General features: G+C 35.5%; 1 protein-coding gene across 1 annotated transcript in view; it reads right to left on the bottom strand.

Annotated features, from left to right (window-relative positions):
- TTC21B (tetratricopeptide repeat domain 21B) overlaps nt 1–17,009 on the bottom strand; it is a gene marked incomplete at its 5' end in the record, with an annotated part of 35,228 nt that extends 18,219 nt beyond the window's left edge. Inside the window, 17 exons of the mRNA XM_009074409.1 lie at nt 311–449; nt 1,945–2,055; nt 3,071–3,143; nt 3,449–3,687; nt 4,447–4,671; nt 5,978–6,135; nt 6,601–6,730; nt 8,200–8,400; nt 8,912–9,009; nt 9,905–10,097; nt 10,694–10,792; nt 11,507–11,591; nt 12,179–12,321; nt 12,892–13,014; nt 14,473–14,639; nt 15,780–15,890; nt 16,871–17,009. Of these exons, the coding sequence (XP_009072657.1) occupies nt 311–449; nt 1,945–2,055; nt 3,071–3,143; nt 3,449–3,687; nt 4,447–4,671; nt 5,978–6,135; nt 6,601–6,730; nt 8,200–8,400; nt 8,912–9,009; nt 9,905–10,097; nt 10,694–10,792; nt 11,507–11,591; nt 12,179–12,321; nt 12,892–13,014; nt 14,473–14,639; nt 15,780–15,890; nt 16,871–17,009 (2,434 nt within the window). The remainder of the gene's footprint in view (nt 1–310; nt 450–1,944; nt 2,056–3,070; nt 3,144–3,448; nt 3,688–4,446; nt 4,672–5,977; nt 6,136–6,600; nt 6,731–8,199; nt 8,401–8,911; nt 9,010–9,904; nt 10,098–10,693; nt 10,793–11,506; nt 11,592–12,178; nt 12,322–12,891; nt 13,015–14,472; nt 14,640–15,779; nt 15,891–16,870) is intronic.
- Nucleotides 17,010–17,018: the final 9 nt, after the last annotated feature.

Below are 17,018 nucleotides of genomic sequence, written 5' to 3'. Positions count from 1 at the left end.
GAATGATTCACCTATACTAGATTAATTCAGAATCAGAACATTTGTTAGCATAGAAGAGAAAGAACATGGCATATGTGGAGTTCTGCCATTTAGTGACTTCAGCTATCACAGGTATTTCAAGTTTAGAGGTCCTGGCAAAACAACTTTAAAATGTAAGTGAAGCTTAGTTTAGAGTGCTTGACACTAAACAGTTTCCTGTGTTGAATAGTTATAAACAAGGTTTATATGGAACATGCTTACTCCTTAGAATCATGCAGAAAACACAACAGTAGAAATTGTATGTTTTACTATGAACTAATAACAGCCCTACCAGGCTCATGATCTAAAACTTGCTGAAGCACTTTTTCTGCCTCTTCATACTGCTTCAGTTTCATTAGAAGCTCAGCCAAATCATAGCAAAGGAAGTTCTGTTGACCACTCCTCAGTGCAGCCTCATAGTAACTGATTGCCTAAAAGGAAGAAACAAAAATCTGCATATAATTTGAAGACAAACCACTTTGTTACCTAGGTATTTAATGACATGTTGCTTAGAATTTTCTTTTCTCACTTCTCTTGTAGTCAAGCTATTTCTAATAAATACCGTATTTAAAATGTGCTATTTAGTTGCAAGTTCAGGCTTCCAAAAATGCAATGCAAAATTAAAGATAAATAGAATAACCAGAGCCCACATTTTGCTAAGCATGCATTTACATAGCCTAACCACATCATGATGTTCTGTCTTCGACAGGATCACTGTCAACTCAACTACATTTTCATTAGCTGCTGAAGTTGTATAATTCCAGTCAGACTAGAGTTATAAAGTTCTGTTTCACTGTGTACAAAGGACAAATATTTTCCCAAAGTCTACATGCAAAACATGAAGCTAAAAAAAAATAATGAAAGGTTTAAAAATATCAACTAAGTATGATCTAATATAAAGGAGTCTTTTCTCTTTGCCTTTTCAAACATGAAAAGTGACAATCATATCACTTACAGAAGTCAAACATTTACTCAAGAAAAAAAAAGCCATGTTCTGGATCAAGAAATTATTATTTCCTAAGTTTTAAAAAATAAAACTGAAAAATAACAACTCAGATAGTCTTGAAATAGGATGTTAGTTCTCTAAGTAAAAGCAAAAACGAGAACTGGAATTACACTGAAAAGTTACATTTCCAAAATGAATTTGAAATCTTTTATCAGCTTTTATTTTTAAAACAGAACATGTTTAAACATGCATAATAATGCACATATCAGGCAGGCTGACCTATCTAGGCTTAAACATCATAGTGAAGTATAGCTGAAGCCTCATTACTGAAAAATCGACGTCTGAAAAACACCCATCAGGGTAGATATTTCAAGTTTTTTTATAGCAACATTAGGAACCCTCACAAGACATCATTATTATACGCACATAAAAACCAGTTTGAAGTATCATGGAGCAAGACAGGAATTGTACACTGAGCTGCTTGCAATACTGACCTAAACAGAAGCAAGTGAAAATTCTAGCACTGCAAACACACACACCCTCCAGTAGTTTGAGGTTGCCCATATAAAATTATTTGCTGCTGCAAGTTTTCCCCAAACATTTTCTTCTGTTTTTCCTACAGTAAGGAGTTAAAGCTTCTATTATCACCCTCCTAGCCAATGTTAATGCTAGGAGATGTAGCAAAACTGAATCAATGGAGAAGGAATTAAACATGGGTTCGAGTGCAGGCCAAAACCCACAGAAACTGCAAGTCACCAGAACTACAATTCAACAGACTTGAATCCACCAACGTGTGGATCCACCAACTGTGCCTTTGGGCAGATATTCTGAAGGGTATCTACAAATGTACTTTCAGGACAAAAAGTCTGTTTTGGCATTCTGAAGTAAAATCCTTCTTGTACCCAACCTGTCAGGCAAACTCAATGTGTGACAATAACGGAGACAGTACTCAACTACCTAATACAGTACTCAGAAAATACCTTTGAGTAGTTATGTGTTTTGATTAGGGCTTTTCCAATTTTACTTGCTAAAGACAGATCTTTCGGACTTTTCTTCAAGGCCTGCTCATAGACTTCTATGGCTTCATCAGGCTTCAACAAGAAAATATAAAAACACGTTAAGTCAAGCAATAAGATTAAAAGTGTATGAAGAAAACAAAATCTGGCAACGACTTCAGGAATGACTGCTAAGTACTACTGGTTCATAAGCTACAATACTTCTGAGAGAAGAACGGTCACCATGAAAATGCAGGAAGTATAAAGCCCATATAAATTAACATTTCCATGCTAAAACAAAATACGAAGAGAATCTGGCACACAAATGAGTTTGAATTAACCTCATCCTTTTTCCACTGAAATTTCTCTACTACTATTTTCACTAGTTAACAAACATGTTGGATGTTCCGTTTCTCTCCTCTGGTCATGTTAGAGCAGATCAAACAACTTCCACTTTAGGTGATAAATCTTCATTAAGGAGAAAACTACATGGATTGATATATAAACAACCATTTATCACCTACAGATCCCAAAACTAATCATCTAAACTATTAGTTGCATGTCCTAGCCCAGCCTGTTCTTTTAACATACGCATTTAAACGTGCATCCTTCAAATTCCTATGCCCACTAAACTACATTGTCTTCTACAAATACAGAGTAACACTTGCAGTTCATCAAGAAAGCAAAGGATATACAAAATATTGAGGAACTAAATTTTAAATTTTTAAATTAAACCATCAGCATAAAAGGTAAGTTACCTAGAATTATTCTAAGCTTCAGAACTCTTCTAAGTATCTCCTAAACACCTCCACCTTTATCTGATTTTACTTTAGCTCTTGCTCTAGATATTCGTTAGCCTTATGACTCCGTGTTCTTATACATAAAATCCCCTCCTTGACTTTCACCAGGTCAGTTTTTAGAAGAAATGCATTGCAAACAGTTTTTCTTTTAATGTAAACATTTATAGTTATTTATTTATTCTTGTTTTACATCCCAAAGCAGTTTCTGTTTGCCAATCACCAATCAGTAAGAGTCAGCATGCCACATTGTTTCAACTAGCCAAAGTCAACAAATGACTCAAACATTCCATTCATCTCCAGCAAGCACTCACCTCTTGAATATTCATGTATGCATCACCAAGAAGGAGGAAGGTATGAGCACTTGGCAATTTTTCTACAAGGTCACTGGAAACAGAAGAAAGAACCTTGCTCAATATTTAACATGTCAATACTGTATCTAAATCACAGAAGAGCACAACAATTTTATCCTCTGCAGATTTACTTTATATTTCTGAAAATAAAACAAAAGAAAATCTGAAGTATCTTTTCAAAATAAGCCTTCCAATTACCATTTTAAATGTTACCACACTTACTCAAATGAATTAATGTCACTAAGTATTTCTGATTTATTGTAGTAGAAAGAAAAAATGAGCTCACCATGCTATCACTAAACATCTAGGAAAATATAGATGCACACCACAAACCTTTACCTATAGCAGGCAGCATATAACTTCTTATCTTTCCTATACTGGAGATAAATATCTGCCATTTTTTCTTTAGCTTGTACAAAGTAAGGCTGTTCAGGTGTAATATTTCGGAGCATAGTCAAGGCCTGTTCAATATCTCCTTGAGCAATTGCCAGGTCTGCATTTGCAATCACAACTCTTAGTTCCTCAGGAGTTCCAGAAAATTCATTAATGGCATCTTGAAGTATTATAGCAGCTTCATGCTGCAAACATTAAAAACAATGGAATTAATATATTTCAAAGAAAAAAAAAGACATAATCAATTGAGTACCTGTGGGCATTACACAAAACCCCACAAAACCCGCCAAACCATAGTATCCATTTGATTTGCTAAAATGTGTTTTTCCCCTGACTTCTGCCAATAAAATTTATGTGATATGAACTACCCTAAAAAGTTTTAGAAGGAAAATAACATTTGCATTGCACATATACAAGTACATGCTCAAACTTCAACAGGAGAATGCCTTTAGCATCTTGCTCTAACAGGTCCTACTTCGCACAGGATGACCTCCAGTCCACATGACTGTATGGTTTCTCTTGTGTTCCTATATGTATGTAGTGTCCTACTGTTCATCCACATACAGCTGACAGTAAGGTTGCTGCTACACAAAGATAAGCACATGATCCAAAAATATTGCTAACAGCAATATTCTGACAACAAAACAGCAGACTACACCCTGATGAATGAACATCAACAGTATAAAATTGAAAGAGGTTTTTATAGGCTCAAATTTGAGCACCTGCAAGCAGTTTTGTTTTGCTTCACTTTTTTCCTCTGTACAATTTAAGGTACAAGTTGTCAAGAGAGGTGTTGACATGCTGGAAATTTTACCAAGCAAATCCTCTAAGTAAAAGAAGTGATGGTTTCCTACTCTTAACTGATATGAACAGACACCTCTGCCAATGGGAAAAGGAAGTGGTTCTCAGGTATGTTTTACAACTCCACAAGTCTGCCATCTTACCGGTTCTCCATTCAAACGATGAGCTTCTACTAACTCCAGGAAGATAGACACACGATCACTTGCATCAATTTCAGTAATTTTTCCTTTCGTTTTTGAGGAAGCTGTAGGTTTTCTCATTCCAGGCAAATTCCTTGCCATCTGTAAGGTTTTAATAGCTTCTGATAATTCTCCCATCTTCTTCTGAGTTTGGGCCTTAATTAAGTGATAAACAGGATGTTCTCTCACCTGAAAAAAAAATAAAATCTCCAAACTGTATTTTATGTATAGTATTCAAAACCTATGCAAGATTTTTTTTTTAATGTTGACCATGGTTTGCTCTTTCCTCCATATATATATGATTTTAATTTCAGTAACTTACATATTAAAATATTAGAATTTTCAGAGCATGCAAACTAGTACTTGAGTACGTTTTTATTAAAAAAAGAAAAACTATTACATGAGATATGATTTTGGGACAGAAAACCATTCACTGCAGCTTTATTTTAAACTAGACAGAATATTAAGGGATGCTGAGTGTCTCCCACACTGCTGTGTGTACACTTCATCAGGCTATTAATTGAAAGAACTGTACAATTATTACTTGGCACAAGTCCTGTCTGCTATTTCATCACCTTCATAAAACATACTTCAAGTGAAAATAAAAGTCTATAAGGGAAATGTAACTGTGTAGGAAGTGGAAAGCACCTCAGTTTCTCCTAATTAGGTAGTATCTTCAGCTTTCTTCTATCACTTGAAGGAAGGAACCAAGATGGGAAGATGCTTGCAAGGAGATGGTAGTTTGTCATTTTTCAGCTAAGTGGTCTCAAGAGACCTGGCAGAACTTAGACCTAATGAATGGTGTGTACAGTGTTCCCAACTCTGTAAATCCTACATAAAGTTCCACTGATGTCAACAAATCAAAAATCCCCTACTGCAATGTATTAGCCCCATAAAATAACATTGGTGAGAGCTACTGCAAAACAGTGAATGATTTTTAACACAGTGCTTATTTTACAAAATTTGCTCCTGAAGGGACAGAAAAAAAGCACAAAGATGTGACAGTAATGGTAGAGAGTACAGCATATGGCTACTCTTTCAACACTAGAAGTGCTTGAGGTGACATAGACCCCTTCTGATCCCCTCATGCATCTGAGCATATTTTCATTAGCAATTGTGCACCTGCGCAGAAAGTCCAGAAACAACATTGGATCATTTTTAAAGTCCTTCTGTGTTAGCTGTTAAAGACTTGCAAGGTTAGTTTGAAACTACAAATTCTGCTGGTATAAAATCTTCCTACTGTTTATGTAAGGACTTGAGGCAAAGCTGCCACTTTTTCTTTTGTATTTCATAGCCATTTCAGTGGTTTGTAATACAGTATTAGTTTTGTCCTTATGGTCACTTCTTTGAAAATTATTCATGTTCATATAAACATTTATGTATTAAATTTGTAGTGGAAGAGTCATAAAAAGTTCAGTTGGAAATTGCTATATACAAAACCATACAACCAGACGATTGACCTAATAAAATAGTTTCATTCTTTTGCTCAGCTCACCTCAAAATTGTAGCTCAGACAAAGTTCCAATGACTGAGAACATAGTTTAGTATTGTTTTGAGCCAAATACACCTGGGCCATCAGTAAATGTGCATCTACATGAGAAGGATTCTTTTCCAGACAGTAATGTAGATTACTACGGGCTGCCTCGATATCCCCTAGGAAAGTCATAAAAGGGAAAGTGAAAAAGCAGTTGATATCAAATACAGAGCATTTATTATTCACTTTATCTAAAAAATATAAATGTCAGCATTTAGTGAATAAACCAAAATATTACACATATACCAAGTACTGAGTGGCTATGCCATGAAATCAGAAGGTCAAAGGTATGATCTTTTCCCATTACCCATTTGTACATCATTGAATAAGTAAACTTTATGGGAAGCAATAGATAAAAGAAATAGCATCTTTATGTTTTTGTACAATTACGATACCCACATATAAACAACCAAAAAAAAAGGCAAGTGTTCTTCACTTAGCTGTTACATAGTGCTCTGCAGTGAAACAAAAATATAATTATTTAAAAGCATGCAATTAATTTTTATATGAAATAAAGAGGCAGATAACTAACCATCAATTATGAAATAAAGAGGCAGATAACTAACCATTCATTTAACCATTACCTGACAAGTACTTCACTTTTGCAGTTAAAAAGACAGCTTGTTGAAGACCAGGCACAGTTTTTACAACAGTTTCAAGTACAGAAGCACAGTGCTTGAGAAGTGGTGAAGGAGACTGCCCAGGACTTACAGGCTAGAAGTAAAAAAATCAGTGAATAATACAAAAAGAACCCAAACGAACAAAATGGAACATTTGAGTCAATAGGTTTTGGACTTAGATTTCATTTTAAGTCTGAGCTTCACATTAGACTCAAGTGAGCATGAGGAAATCATTGTTATTTCCTTCAGTCCCAAAAGCTGAAAGCTGTCATTGTGAAGAATTATAAAAACATGCTTTATATTTAAGGGGGTAACTTCTTGATATCAGCAGGAGCACAAGGTAGTCCTATAGACTTCAAGGATGATAAAACACTTTAGACCAGACATAAGCTGAAGAGTCAGTCCATAAGCATTTGGCACCATATTCTGAATTACCATGCCAACTCATCCAACACTGTGGTAACATGAGCTAAATTTCAAGAAAGCTGAAGTTAAAATGAATGACCTGAAGAATGAGAAGAAAAGGTTCTGGTCCTGTCCTTTCTACCCTCATTCCACACCACAGAACATATCCACACTGCTACTAACTGAAAACAGCAGCTGAGAAATAGCTACCTAGCTTACTCCTCACTTCCAAACACCATACAGCCCTTTCTGTGATAAAGAGATGTCACAGAACGTCAATTCTTATTATTTCCATCTCTGACCTGAAAATGTCATTGCTACTGATGTTTTAGACTTTCAAACACTACCATTTCACTACAGATGGTGGGGCGGATCGTAACAATAGAAAGCTACTTGTTTGCCTGTTAACATTTTAAAACTCTACATAAAAGTAATTATGTAAAGGTTCTATAATCAGGCTAGAAATCTGGTAATGACAGGATAACATAAGTCAGCTCCCAGCGATTTCAGAAGAATAATCTATTTAAGGAAGACACTATTTAAAGAAACTTTAAATATGTTTCTTCTGCTTTAAAGATGTCAGGCCCCATTCAATTTATTAAGTTCTACATTTTGTTGCCAAAAGTAGCAACCACCAATTCAGTCACAGAAATTTAGCCACCTAAGCAAGTGAGATTTGTCATTGGATTTAGCAGTAATTACATAAAAAACCAGTATTCCATTGATTTTTACTAACATGAAAAAGAAATTGAATGAAGAATATGTACACTGATAAGATACCAAAAGCTGACAAGGTGGTATTCCATGAGTAGAGTGGTCAGTGTGAACATGCTAGTTTCATAATGAGATAGTTCTATTCACTATATTGTCACAGTCTCCTGAGAGATACTAAGAAAGTATAACTCCACATACACAGTGCCTTAAACAAACAGCCAAACTTTTCTCAGGTGTCATTACTGCAACTTGCTCACATTACAAAAGGTGTATTTTCATAGCTACTTTGATTAAATAGCAGTGTACTATCTTAAAAACACAATCTTACTTCAAATAAACTCACATTTTAAGATGGAAAATTTTCTAAATTTTTGCTTTGTGATTAACTGATCTTTAAGTGAAATAATTCCAACTTTCAGACAGGTGTGATCTACAGCTGCTTACCTGTGCTGGGCAAAAATTAAGATATTCTCTAATAATTTCTAGCAAGAAATCAGGGTTTAGTTTTTCAAAATATTCCACACCAAGAGGAAATCCATGCAAAGATGAAAAGTGAGTATCTAGAACATCATTCAATAAGTCAATAACTTCTTCTTGTCTCTTATGTCTTTTCATAGCCAGGACTGCACGCAAGAAAGATAATTCCTACAGGGAAAAAAACAAACAACAAAACAAAACTTAAAACCCCAACATTTTTCGTATTCCAGATACATTCATCTCTTACACATACAATACTACATAATTATTAATGTTAGCCATTTCTTCTTTAGGAATCCTTTAATACATTTAGAATGTTCCCTGTAAGGACACTGAGGATTATTATATCAAATTTATTCCTTTAATTTGTGAAAGAACCTCTAAATTTTATGAGCACAAAATCCTGAAAATAATTAATATGTCTGACATTTCAAACTTATCTTCAGAGATAAGGCACTGCTGGAAAGCAATGATGTTTTTGCTCTGCAAGCAAACAGCCTTGTGTTGCAAAGTTAGGCACCACATGAACACAGATAGGAAGAAAAAACAAAATTTAGATTTAACAGTACTCCATTAATAATGCTTTCCTCAAGTGACTGAAATATAGAACATGTATTAGCCCTCAGACCACAATTCAGATTGTAATCAAAGTATTTTAATGAAGAAAGATGTCTCCTACCCCAGATTTCCCAATGGACTGTTGAATTTCATTAAGAAACTCCAATTGCTGCTCTGCATCTTCTAATTGCCCTTGTATCAGCTGACAACGGATAATTCCTGCAACATATTTAAAGATTTTATTGCCAATTCAGCTTCCTGGTCAAGCACATGCTTTGTTTTCCAGAATTAATTTTTGTCTCCTCAACTTCTTCATAAAGCAGTGACATGAGAAGAGAGAATGGATCAAAACATATAGCAATGCAAATTTTACATACTTTGAAAAACCCCAGAGTTTTTGATTGATACAGTACTATATACAATGCTATAAAGCAGTTTGAAATTGTAAATCTTCAATTGGTTCTACACTAAGCAGAAACAGCATAAAATTTGACATGAGACACACCCCCAACCACACACACAGCCACTCCTACCACCCAAAATTTTCATACTCCTTAGGGCAATGGCATAGTTGAGGAGAAAAAACAATACAGGCAAAAATCTGTGAAGCAAGTATGACATATTTACTCTCCATCTTCTTGACAGCAATTGGACTTTATAAAAAGAGGCTTATTTTTCTGATGTAACATGTAGATCAAAAGTATCAGATGTTTTGACTTGATTATGTTTTTCAATCTAATTTGGACATGAAGGCAGATGTGGAGAGCTTGCTCTACTAACTGCTCTTGATTTTTTTATTTTTGCAGTGCCAAACAGTTCTCTAGTTCTTAGGCACTAAAGAAATAAAAATAAATAAACAGAATACAACCATATCTGTTCTTACCATTACTTTGAGAGTTCTAATTTAAAAAATATTCAAATCTTTAAAAGGAAAACCAAAAGACATATCCAGTAAGGAGAAACATTTGCCACAAGGAAGACAGCACAACATGAATCTGAAAGTACAGTCCAATGCTCCTGTTACAATAATTCAAGATTTTCCTAGTAGCAGTAGTAGCAAAGCTTGATAAAAAAAGCATTGTCCAGTAAAAAACAAGAAAGTGTAAGACCTTACCGGTTAGTGCAGAAACACTTGTTTCATCAAGTGTCATAGCAGTCTTGTACCATTTTAAAGCTTCTTTCACTTTCCCTTGCAAAATCATTTGGTAACCAAGCTCAGTAGCAAATTCTGCATTGTCAGATGCCAAATCAAATGCTCTTTCAACTAAGGTTTGTGTATGTTGAAGGATGAGTTGATTCTGGCCACACTAATGGGGAAGAACAATCTTTAAGTTTTTCTTAGTTTTTGGATTCAATTAGAAAAACATATTGAATGTTGCTGTGGCAGTTGAGACAACAACATACCATGTAAGAATAACAGAATCTGTAGCAATTCTAAAAGAATTGTGGCATTAAAGTAGGATGAATTCAAACATAAATATACAATACCATACATTTAGCCATACTTGATAGTTGCTTTGAATGCTTCCTTAAGGTGTTTTAACAAATACAATGATTAAAGAAACCCTCAGTTTCAAGATAGGATTAACTTTGTCACTTTCCTACATTAAGGATATGGCTGACAGACATTTGAGTGTATTTTCACTGGAAACATGTTTCTCATTTAAAAGCAAGCAGTAATACCTTTTTTGGAATGAGATGGCTTAAATATTATAACTCAAACTGAATAAAAAACTTTGAAAATGTTGTTACCACAGGCTACACAAGTTCATCTATTTCAATTGTCTGCAATCTTCCACTTTTTAGTAGACATTTAAGATCTGCCTACCACAAAGTAAAATGAAAAAAAGGATATATATAGATCGCTGTATGCTGCTTAAGGAAAATAAAAAAGCATACTCACTGTTCTACTGAAAGCTAAAGCCATTTTATAGAAGAGCTGAGAATTACGTGGTTCTAATCTATCAAGGGCTTTAATGAGATCTCCCAGTCTTGCTGAAGCCTTGGAGAACAAGGAGGAACATAATATGTAATAGAAAAAATTAACAGATTAGGAGAATTTAACAGTTTTCATTGAAAATAATATCTTAGCATTTAAATTCAGAGGTTTTCAGGGCTAGAAGCTAGACTTTAGAATTCCTAGGAAAATACTTTGGAATACTAAAGTGACAATAAACCAGATCATGAGTCCTCTATCCACGCTCTATCCAGTAACTGTCAAAAAATGGTGAAGAAAACACATTATACAACCTAACATCACAGACTGTTGATAAGTAACTATGACCTGCTTCCAAAAATTTATCACTACGAGACCTCATTATTTCCCTTATTTCAATTATTAAAATACTTCAAATTAATGGAAAGCTTACAAAAACATGCATTTATTAAAAGAGCATTTAAACTATGAAAGATTGCTTTGATGATTCAAAACAACATGATACAATTAACTGTCCAGAAGCAACTTCTGTTTGGCTCAATACCTGTTCTCTGAAAGCTGGAGGTAAAAAATGGTTTTCTTGGCAGACAGAAAACACCCCAACAATAAGCTAGAGCAGCCATTCATGAGAATAGGTGAATATACTTCTTCCTGCAGATAAGTAGTGTAGCACAGGACCAGACAAAGTATATGAAAAGACATAAAGATGATAGTGCATGTGGCATCTAGTCCCTACAGAGGCTGTGTTGTGCTCAACATTCTGCTAATAAAAAGACTCACCTCAGATATATTTCCTTCTCTGCACAGATAATGCAGGGCCTCCATTCTTATGGCTTCTAGATTGAGGGCATCTTTCTGCAACAGTCTAAAGCCAAACAAAAGGTGAATGCAAAGAAACCAAAACAAAACCTTTGCTCAATCATCTATTTTATCCTAAAACGGGAACTGAATAACTTGTAATGCACAGTTATTTAATGTGATGGCTCTCAGCTGAAAGCACAGCTCTCATTTCATGCCTCTCTCAAGAAAGGAGCTCTTCCATCTCAAATGGATTCACTTATTGATGTAGTATCCTCACAGAATTTCAAAGCTGGGTTCTAATAAAACCTAACTTACTTGAAACTTACTTTTAAATACTGATTTAACTAATTCAGATTAATTAAAAATGAATGGTAACTACTATCTACTTTTGTTCTTACACAGTGGTAAACCTGGCAAGAAACGATTAGTTACGTGCTACTTCATACTCAACCTGTGTGCCATTTCAACCGTCTGCTCCCAATCCTGCAAGGGGGTTCTAATAAAACCTAACTTACTTGAAACTTACTTTTAAATACTGATTTAACTAATTCAGATTAATTAAAAATGAATGGTAACTACTATCTACTTTTGTTCTTACACAGTGGTAAACCTGGCAAGAAACGATTAGTTACGTGCTACTTCATACTCAACCTGTGTGCCATTTCAACCGTCTGCTCCCAATCCTGCAAGGTGTAGCTTTTTTTTGCAGGAATGAAGTTTGGGAAGTTAGCAATTATCTGGTTCACGATTTCCAGAGCTCCTGAATAATTCTGTCGGACCTCAAAATACTGTGCCTAACAGAAGGAAGAGAAACCATAACAAGAGCTTGTACACTCACATAGGTGAAAAGATTGAGAGGTTCTTTCATACAGAAACTAGGAAAAAGAGCTAGTGAGAGAAATATCTTTCTTCAGCATCAACCACAACTAGACATACTGCAACAATCAAATGAACACTCAAAAGAGATTAATGACTATTAAAAGAGTGTTAAGTGTTCAACTACCACTTTTTTGCCATGGCACACAGCAATTCTGTAATGCGCATAGGTGCCCCATGCAAAAAAGAAGAGATCACACATAATTTTACATTTTCAGCAGATTTGAAACCTCATTTTCTACACACATGAATAAAAACATTTTCTTGTGTATACAGTAAAATCACGACCTCAATATACATTTAGACTGACTGAATTTAATCAATACTTTTCTTTTTTACATTGGTGTCTAATGGACCCTAAATTATATATAGGGTCTGTGCTGTATTTGTATTCCTTGGACAAGCTCACTGGAGACAACTCTTCTCAGCATCACTCCACAAGACTAATACAACATTTAGGATGAGTTAAAATCACAAAATAAACTTACTTTACCAAGCAGAGCAAAAACATCATTGCCCTCCTGCAGTGCTTCATCAAAGTATTTCACAGCTTTTTTAATGTGAGTTTCTTTCCCACCAGTGAGATCAAGCCACGCTTTCAAAATTAACCCCTGTAAGCAAAACATAAATTAGAATTCTTCACTAACCAGGTAGTAAAAAAATTATACTAGATATAATAATATAATAATGGCTTCATCAGGGCAAGTCATGCCTGACGAATGTGGTGGCCTTCTATCATGGGGCCACTGAATTTGTAGATAGGGGCAAAGCAACTGATATCATCTACCTAGACTTATATGCAAGGCATTTGACACTGTCCCACATGACATCATATTTCACCAAATTTAAGCATCTTGAACCATCTCTCAAAAAATCTGAAGTACACAAAACTTCGTATTGTGAGCTTAAAACAAGAAGGAAAACTATGTTTTTCTATATATTTAAATATTAATGTTCTTTCTCACCTATGTGCATATCTTGTAAAAAAATACATAATTACTTAAAGTATTATTAAATACTTCAGTTGGAAATATTTTTTACTAAGCAATGTTCCCAAACAGTATCTCTTAAGAACAAAAACAAGCAAACAAAAAACCCTATTATGGTCTCAATAAGCAGTCATAAATACTGCTATTTAACTAAAACTACATATCCTTAGTCTTTTTAGAAAATAACATATTAATGCTTTGTGATGTCCATAATTACTTCTTCATTAGTAAAAATTAGCCCATAATTTAAAATAACTGCCAATTTCAACTAATAACCAGAGACAGTTGAAAAGCTAAGCCATTACTTAAATAATAATCTCATTTCAGAAATTAATGTTTAGAATAGTTGCAGATTTCTAACTCATGTAATATTATACCAACTGTAGATTATGAACGGAGCAATGTACCGAACCACGCAGCAGAACAACTCAGAAACAACATTTGTGTTTAGTACTACTGTTCAAAGACAACAATTTTAACAGCTCAGGCTCAAAGATGTTTGACTACAAAAATAACCCTCTCCTTGAACTGAAGCTGATACCTCCTTCAAAAAAATTTGTACGTTTTTACAAATCAATTTAGAGATTAAAGACTCTAATGAATTTTGATGTCTGTATATAAATGGAGAAAACATTGCTACATATGACACAGACACATTTTAAAATAAATACATTCAGTAAAACTCTAGCCAAATTTTGCTTTTAGCAACTGCTGAAAATTTAAATCCTCACACCTCTGGGTATTTCTGAGTCTTCAGATTCAAAACAGATGTCTCCCTCTAGTGAGATTATCATGCCTAGTTTTCTGCTAGGAATTATGATGCTCAGTGTCAAGTAAACTGCATTTTATTTCCAGTTATTAAGTGATTTTTTCCCATTTATTGAGCCATTATTTATTATTTACTAAGTGAAAATTAATATTTAGCAGAAAAAAACCAAACATTATGGGACTTTATGACATTAAGAAAGTATTAGAACACAGGACAGTAAAATATAACCTCCAAACAGCATTAATACAATAAATCTACCTTCACACTACACACGGTCCTATTAATACTTTACATAGGAATAAAAGAGTTACCTCTTTACCACCACCAGAAACTTTGATCATTCTATCAACATATTCACGGGCTTTGTCCTCACGACCAATATGCCACAAAAATAATCCAGCATAGTACAGAGCCTGTTGTCCTGCTGTTTTACGTTGCTCCTTCAATTTGGCATCCAACTCTAGAATAGCTTCTCGATCTGAAAAGGTTTTGTTCAGAGCTCTTGTTGATAGCCTCTCAAAATGTTACAAAAGAGCAGCACATAAACCAAGGACTTCCAAAGCCAACACTGTTTTCTGTATTGTACATTGACAAAACACACAAGCAATCCCTCCCAATGAAATAGATGGAAAAAGGCAGAAGAGGGTTCCCATCACCATGGTCATAAGTTGGGAGGTCCCAGAAGACTGGAGGGTAGATGGTGTAATTTATAAGAAGGGCAAGGAGGAGGATCTGGGAAACTACAGACTCTTCAGCCTGATCTTGGTGCCAAGGAAGGTATGGAACAGACTATCTTGAGTGCAATCACACAGCATATACAGATCAACCAGGAGATCAGATTCAGTCAGCATGGGTTTGTGAAAGGCAGATCTTGCTTGGCCAACCTCATCCCCTGCTATGATACGGTGATCCACCTAGTGGATGAAGGAATATTCTCAGAGAGTCTTGAGATCCGTAACTTTGCTTTCCTACAGTATTTACCCTCTGGGACTCAAATAAGAGTGACACCATTAGTGAGAGCTGTTTCACATCATACAGCTTAACAAAACTGCCAGTAACAGTTACAAACCTGCAGAGTCAGAAAGATGCCCCTGCAATACTTTAATGACAACCCGATATACCTGATACACCAATTCTTACCCTGAGAATATAATTTCTAACAAAATAACCCGTTTTTAGATTGGAGAAATGAATACTAGTATTCACAAAATTCTCTTCTCCCTCTGCATGGTCAGGGGAACTTGAAAGATAGAAATGGTATGGCTTTAAAGACTTCTTAAGTTGCAGTTTTGCTCAAAAGTACCAATATCAGACATCAGTGAATGTCACAAGAAGCTTGATTCAATTTTTTTTTCTCCATCAAAGATTTTTCATCATGGTGGTGAAGTCAGATTTTTTTTTTGTGTGTTTTATTTTAACATTCACTCTTACTTGTCAGAGTCTTGTGTTTGTATTTTTGTTTACAATCTTGGTAAGTGTCACTCAATTCAGTAACAAATACTATGTCAAATGCAAAGCTGGAGAAAATATTTTTAAATTAGGCAGAATTAGCCTACAACACTCAGGTCTTTACACAGAGCTGTTTAAAACATGAAGCAGCATGTCTTAATGAGCATACCTGGATTAGGGCTCTTTTTATGGGCATATATCAGAGCCATCATTGTACAAAGTGACACATCCTGTTTGCTTTTAATAGACTCCAACTGTCTAATACCCTCTTGGATGTCACCTAGTGAAAACAAGCACAGAATAAGTTATAACACTTTTTAGGACAAAGAATATCAACATCAAACATCAATCTGACTTAAATTTTTCCCTCTATTTTTTTCTTCCATGCTTTTGATAACACTTTCTTCAAAACTTCATTATTCACACATCCATTTTCACTTGTTTGTGCAAGTCTTTCAAACAGTCACAAGAAAGAAAACAGCTTCTCAATGCAGAGAACTTGAAAGGAGTTATGTGCTAGTTCTGCCAACTGCCATAAAGATGAAAATCATATTTATTATGTTTTATACAGGGCTTTGAGCAGCTCTTTTTGTTCCTGTTTCTTTATATAGCCAGGATTTTTGCCTTGTTTGTGTGTATATTTTGAACATCAATAGAACAGACAATATCTTGAAAAACGATGATTGTAACACAAACAAAGAACATGTGGGAGTTTGGGAACAGATACACTACTTCAAAACCAGCACCTCTGCCTAGACCCTGCCCCAGCCCTCCCCCACTTTGGGTTACTGGTTAATATTCTGTGACATCCTTGAAATATTAATTTAGCTAAATAAACTTCTTGGGACAGTTTAAGGTACACAAAGATCCTCCCAATAGTTATTATCTGTCAGCTCCCCTGAGGGAGAGGATATACCTGCACTGAAGGGAAGAACTATTAGCTGGAACACACAAATTACTTTCTGACAAAATGCAACGTACATTAGGGCAGGGCTCAAATTCCCTCCAAAGAACCCATTTACCTGACCAATGTCCATGTAACTACTAAAAAAAAATAATACGTTTTACGTCTCACTTTGGCACTATGTGCTCTAGATCACTGTCACTCAAACCGGCGAGGAGCAGTGATAGACGCACTGTTAGTTTCCTCCCGGCAGGGAGCACTGGCACTCTGTAACATCGGTTTCTCCTGCGCAGCACTCACAGACGGCGTGTGGTGAGGGAAGGAGGCTCAGCGTTTCGGGGCCGGCCCCGCATTACCTGTCCTCAGCGCGCCGTAGGCTCGGAAGAAGAGGAGCACGGGATCTCCGCTCAGCCGCTCCAGCGCCGCGGCCGCCGCGGCCCGCACGTGCTGGAAATATCCCTCCCGGCAGTAATAGTTGAGCAGAGCCTGCGGGGGGAGCGAGCA

The sequence above is a fragment of the Acanthisitta chloris genome, unplaced genomic scaffold (genome assembly GCF_000695815.1).
Source record: "Acanthisitta chloris isolate BGI_N310 unplaced genomic scaffold, ASM69581v1 scaffold13215, whole genome shotgun sequence".
Taxonomy (NCBI): Eukaryota; Metazoa; Chordata; class Aves; order Passeriformes; family Acanthisittidae; genus Acanthisitta; species Acanthisitta chloris.
The sequence above is the reverse complement of the archived record's forward strand: the minus strand, read 5'-3'. Positions and strand labels throughout refer to the sequence as shown.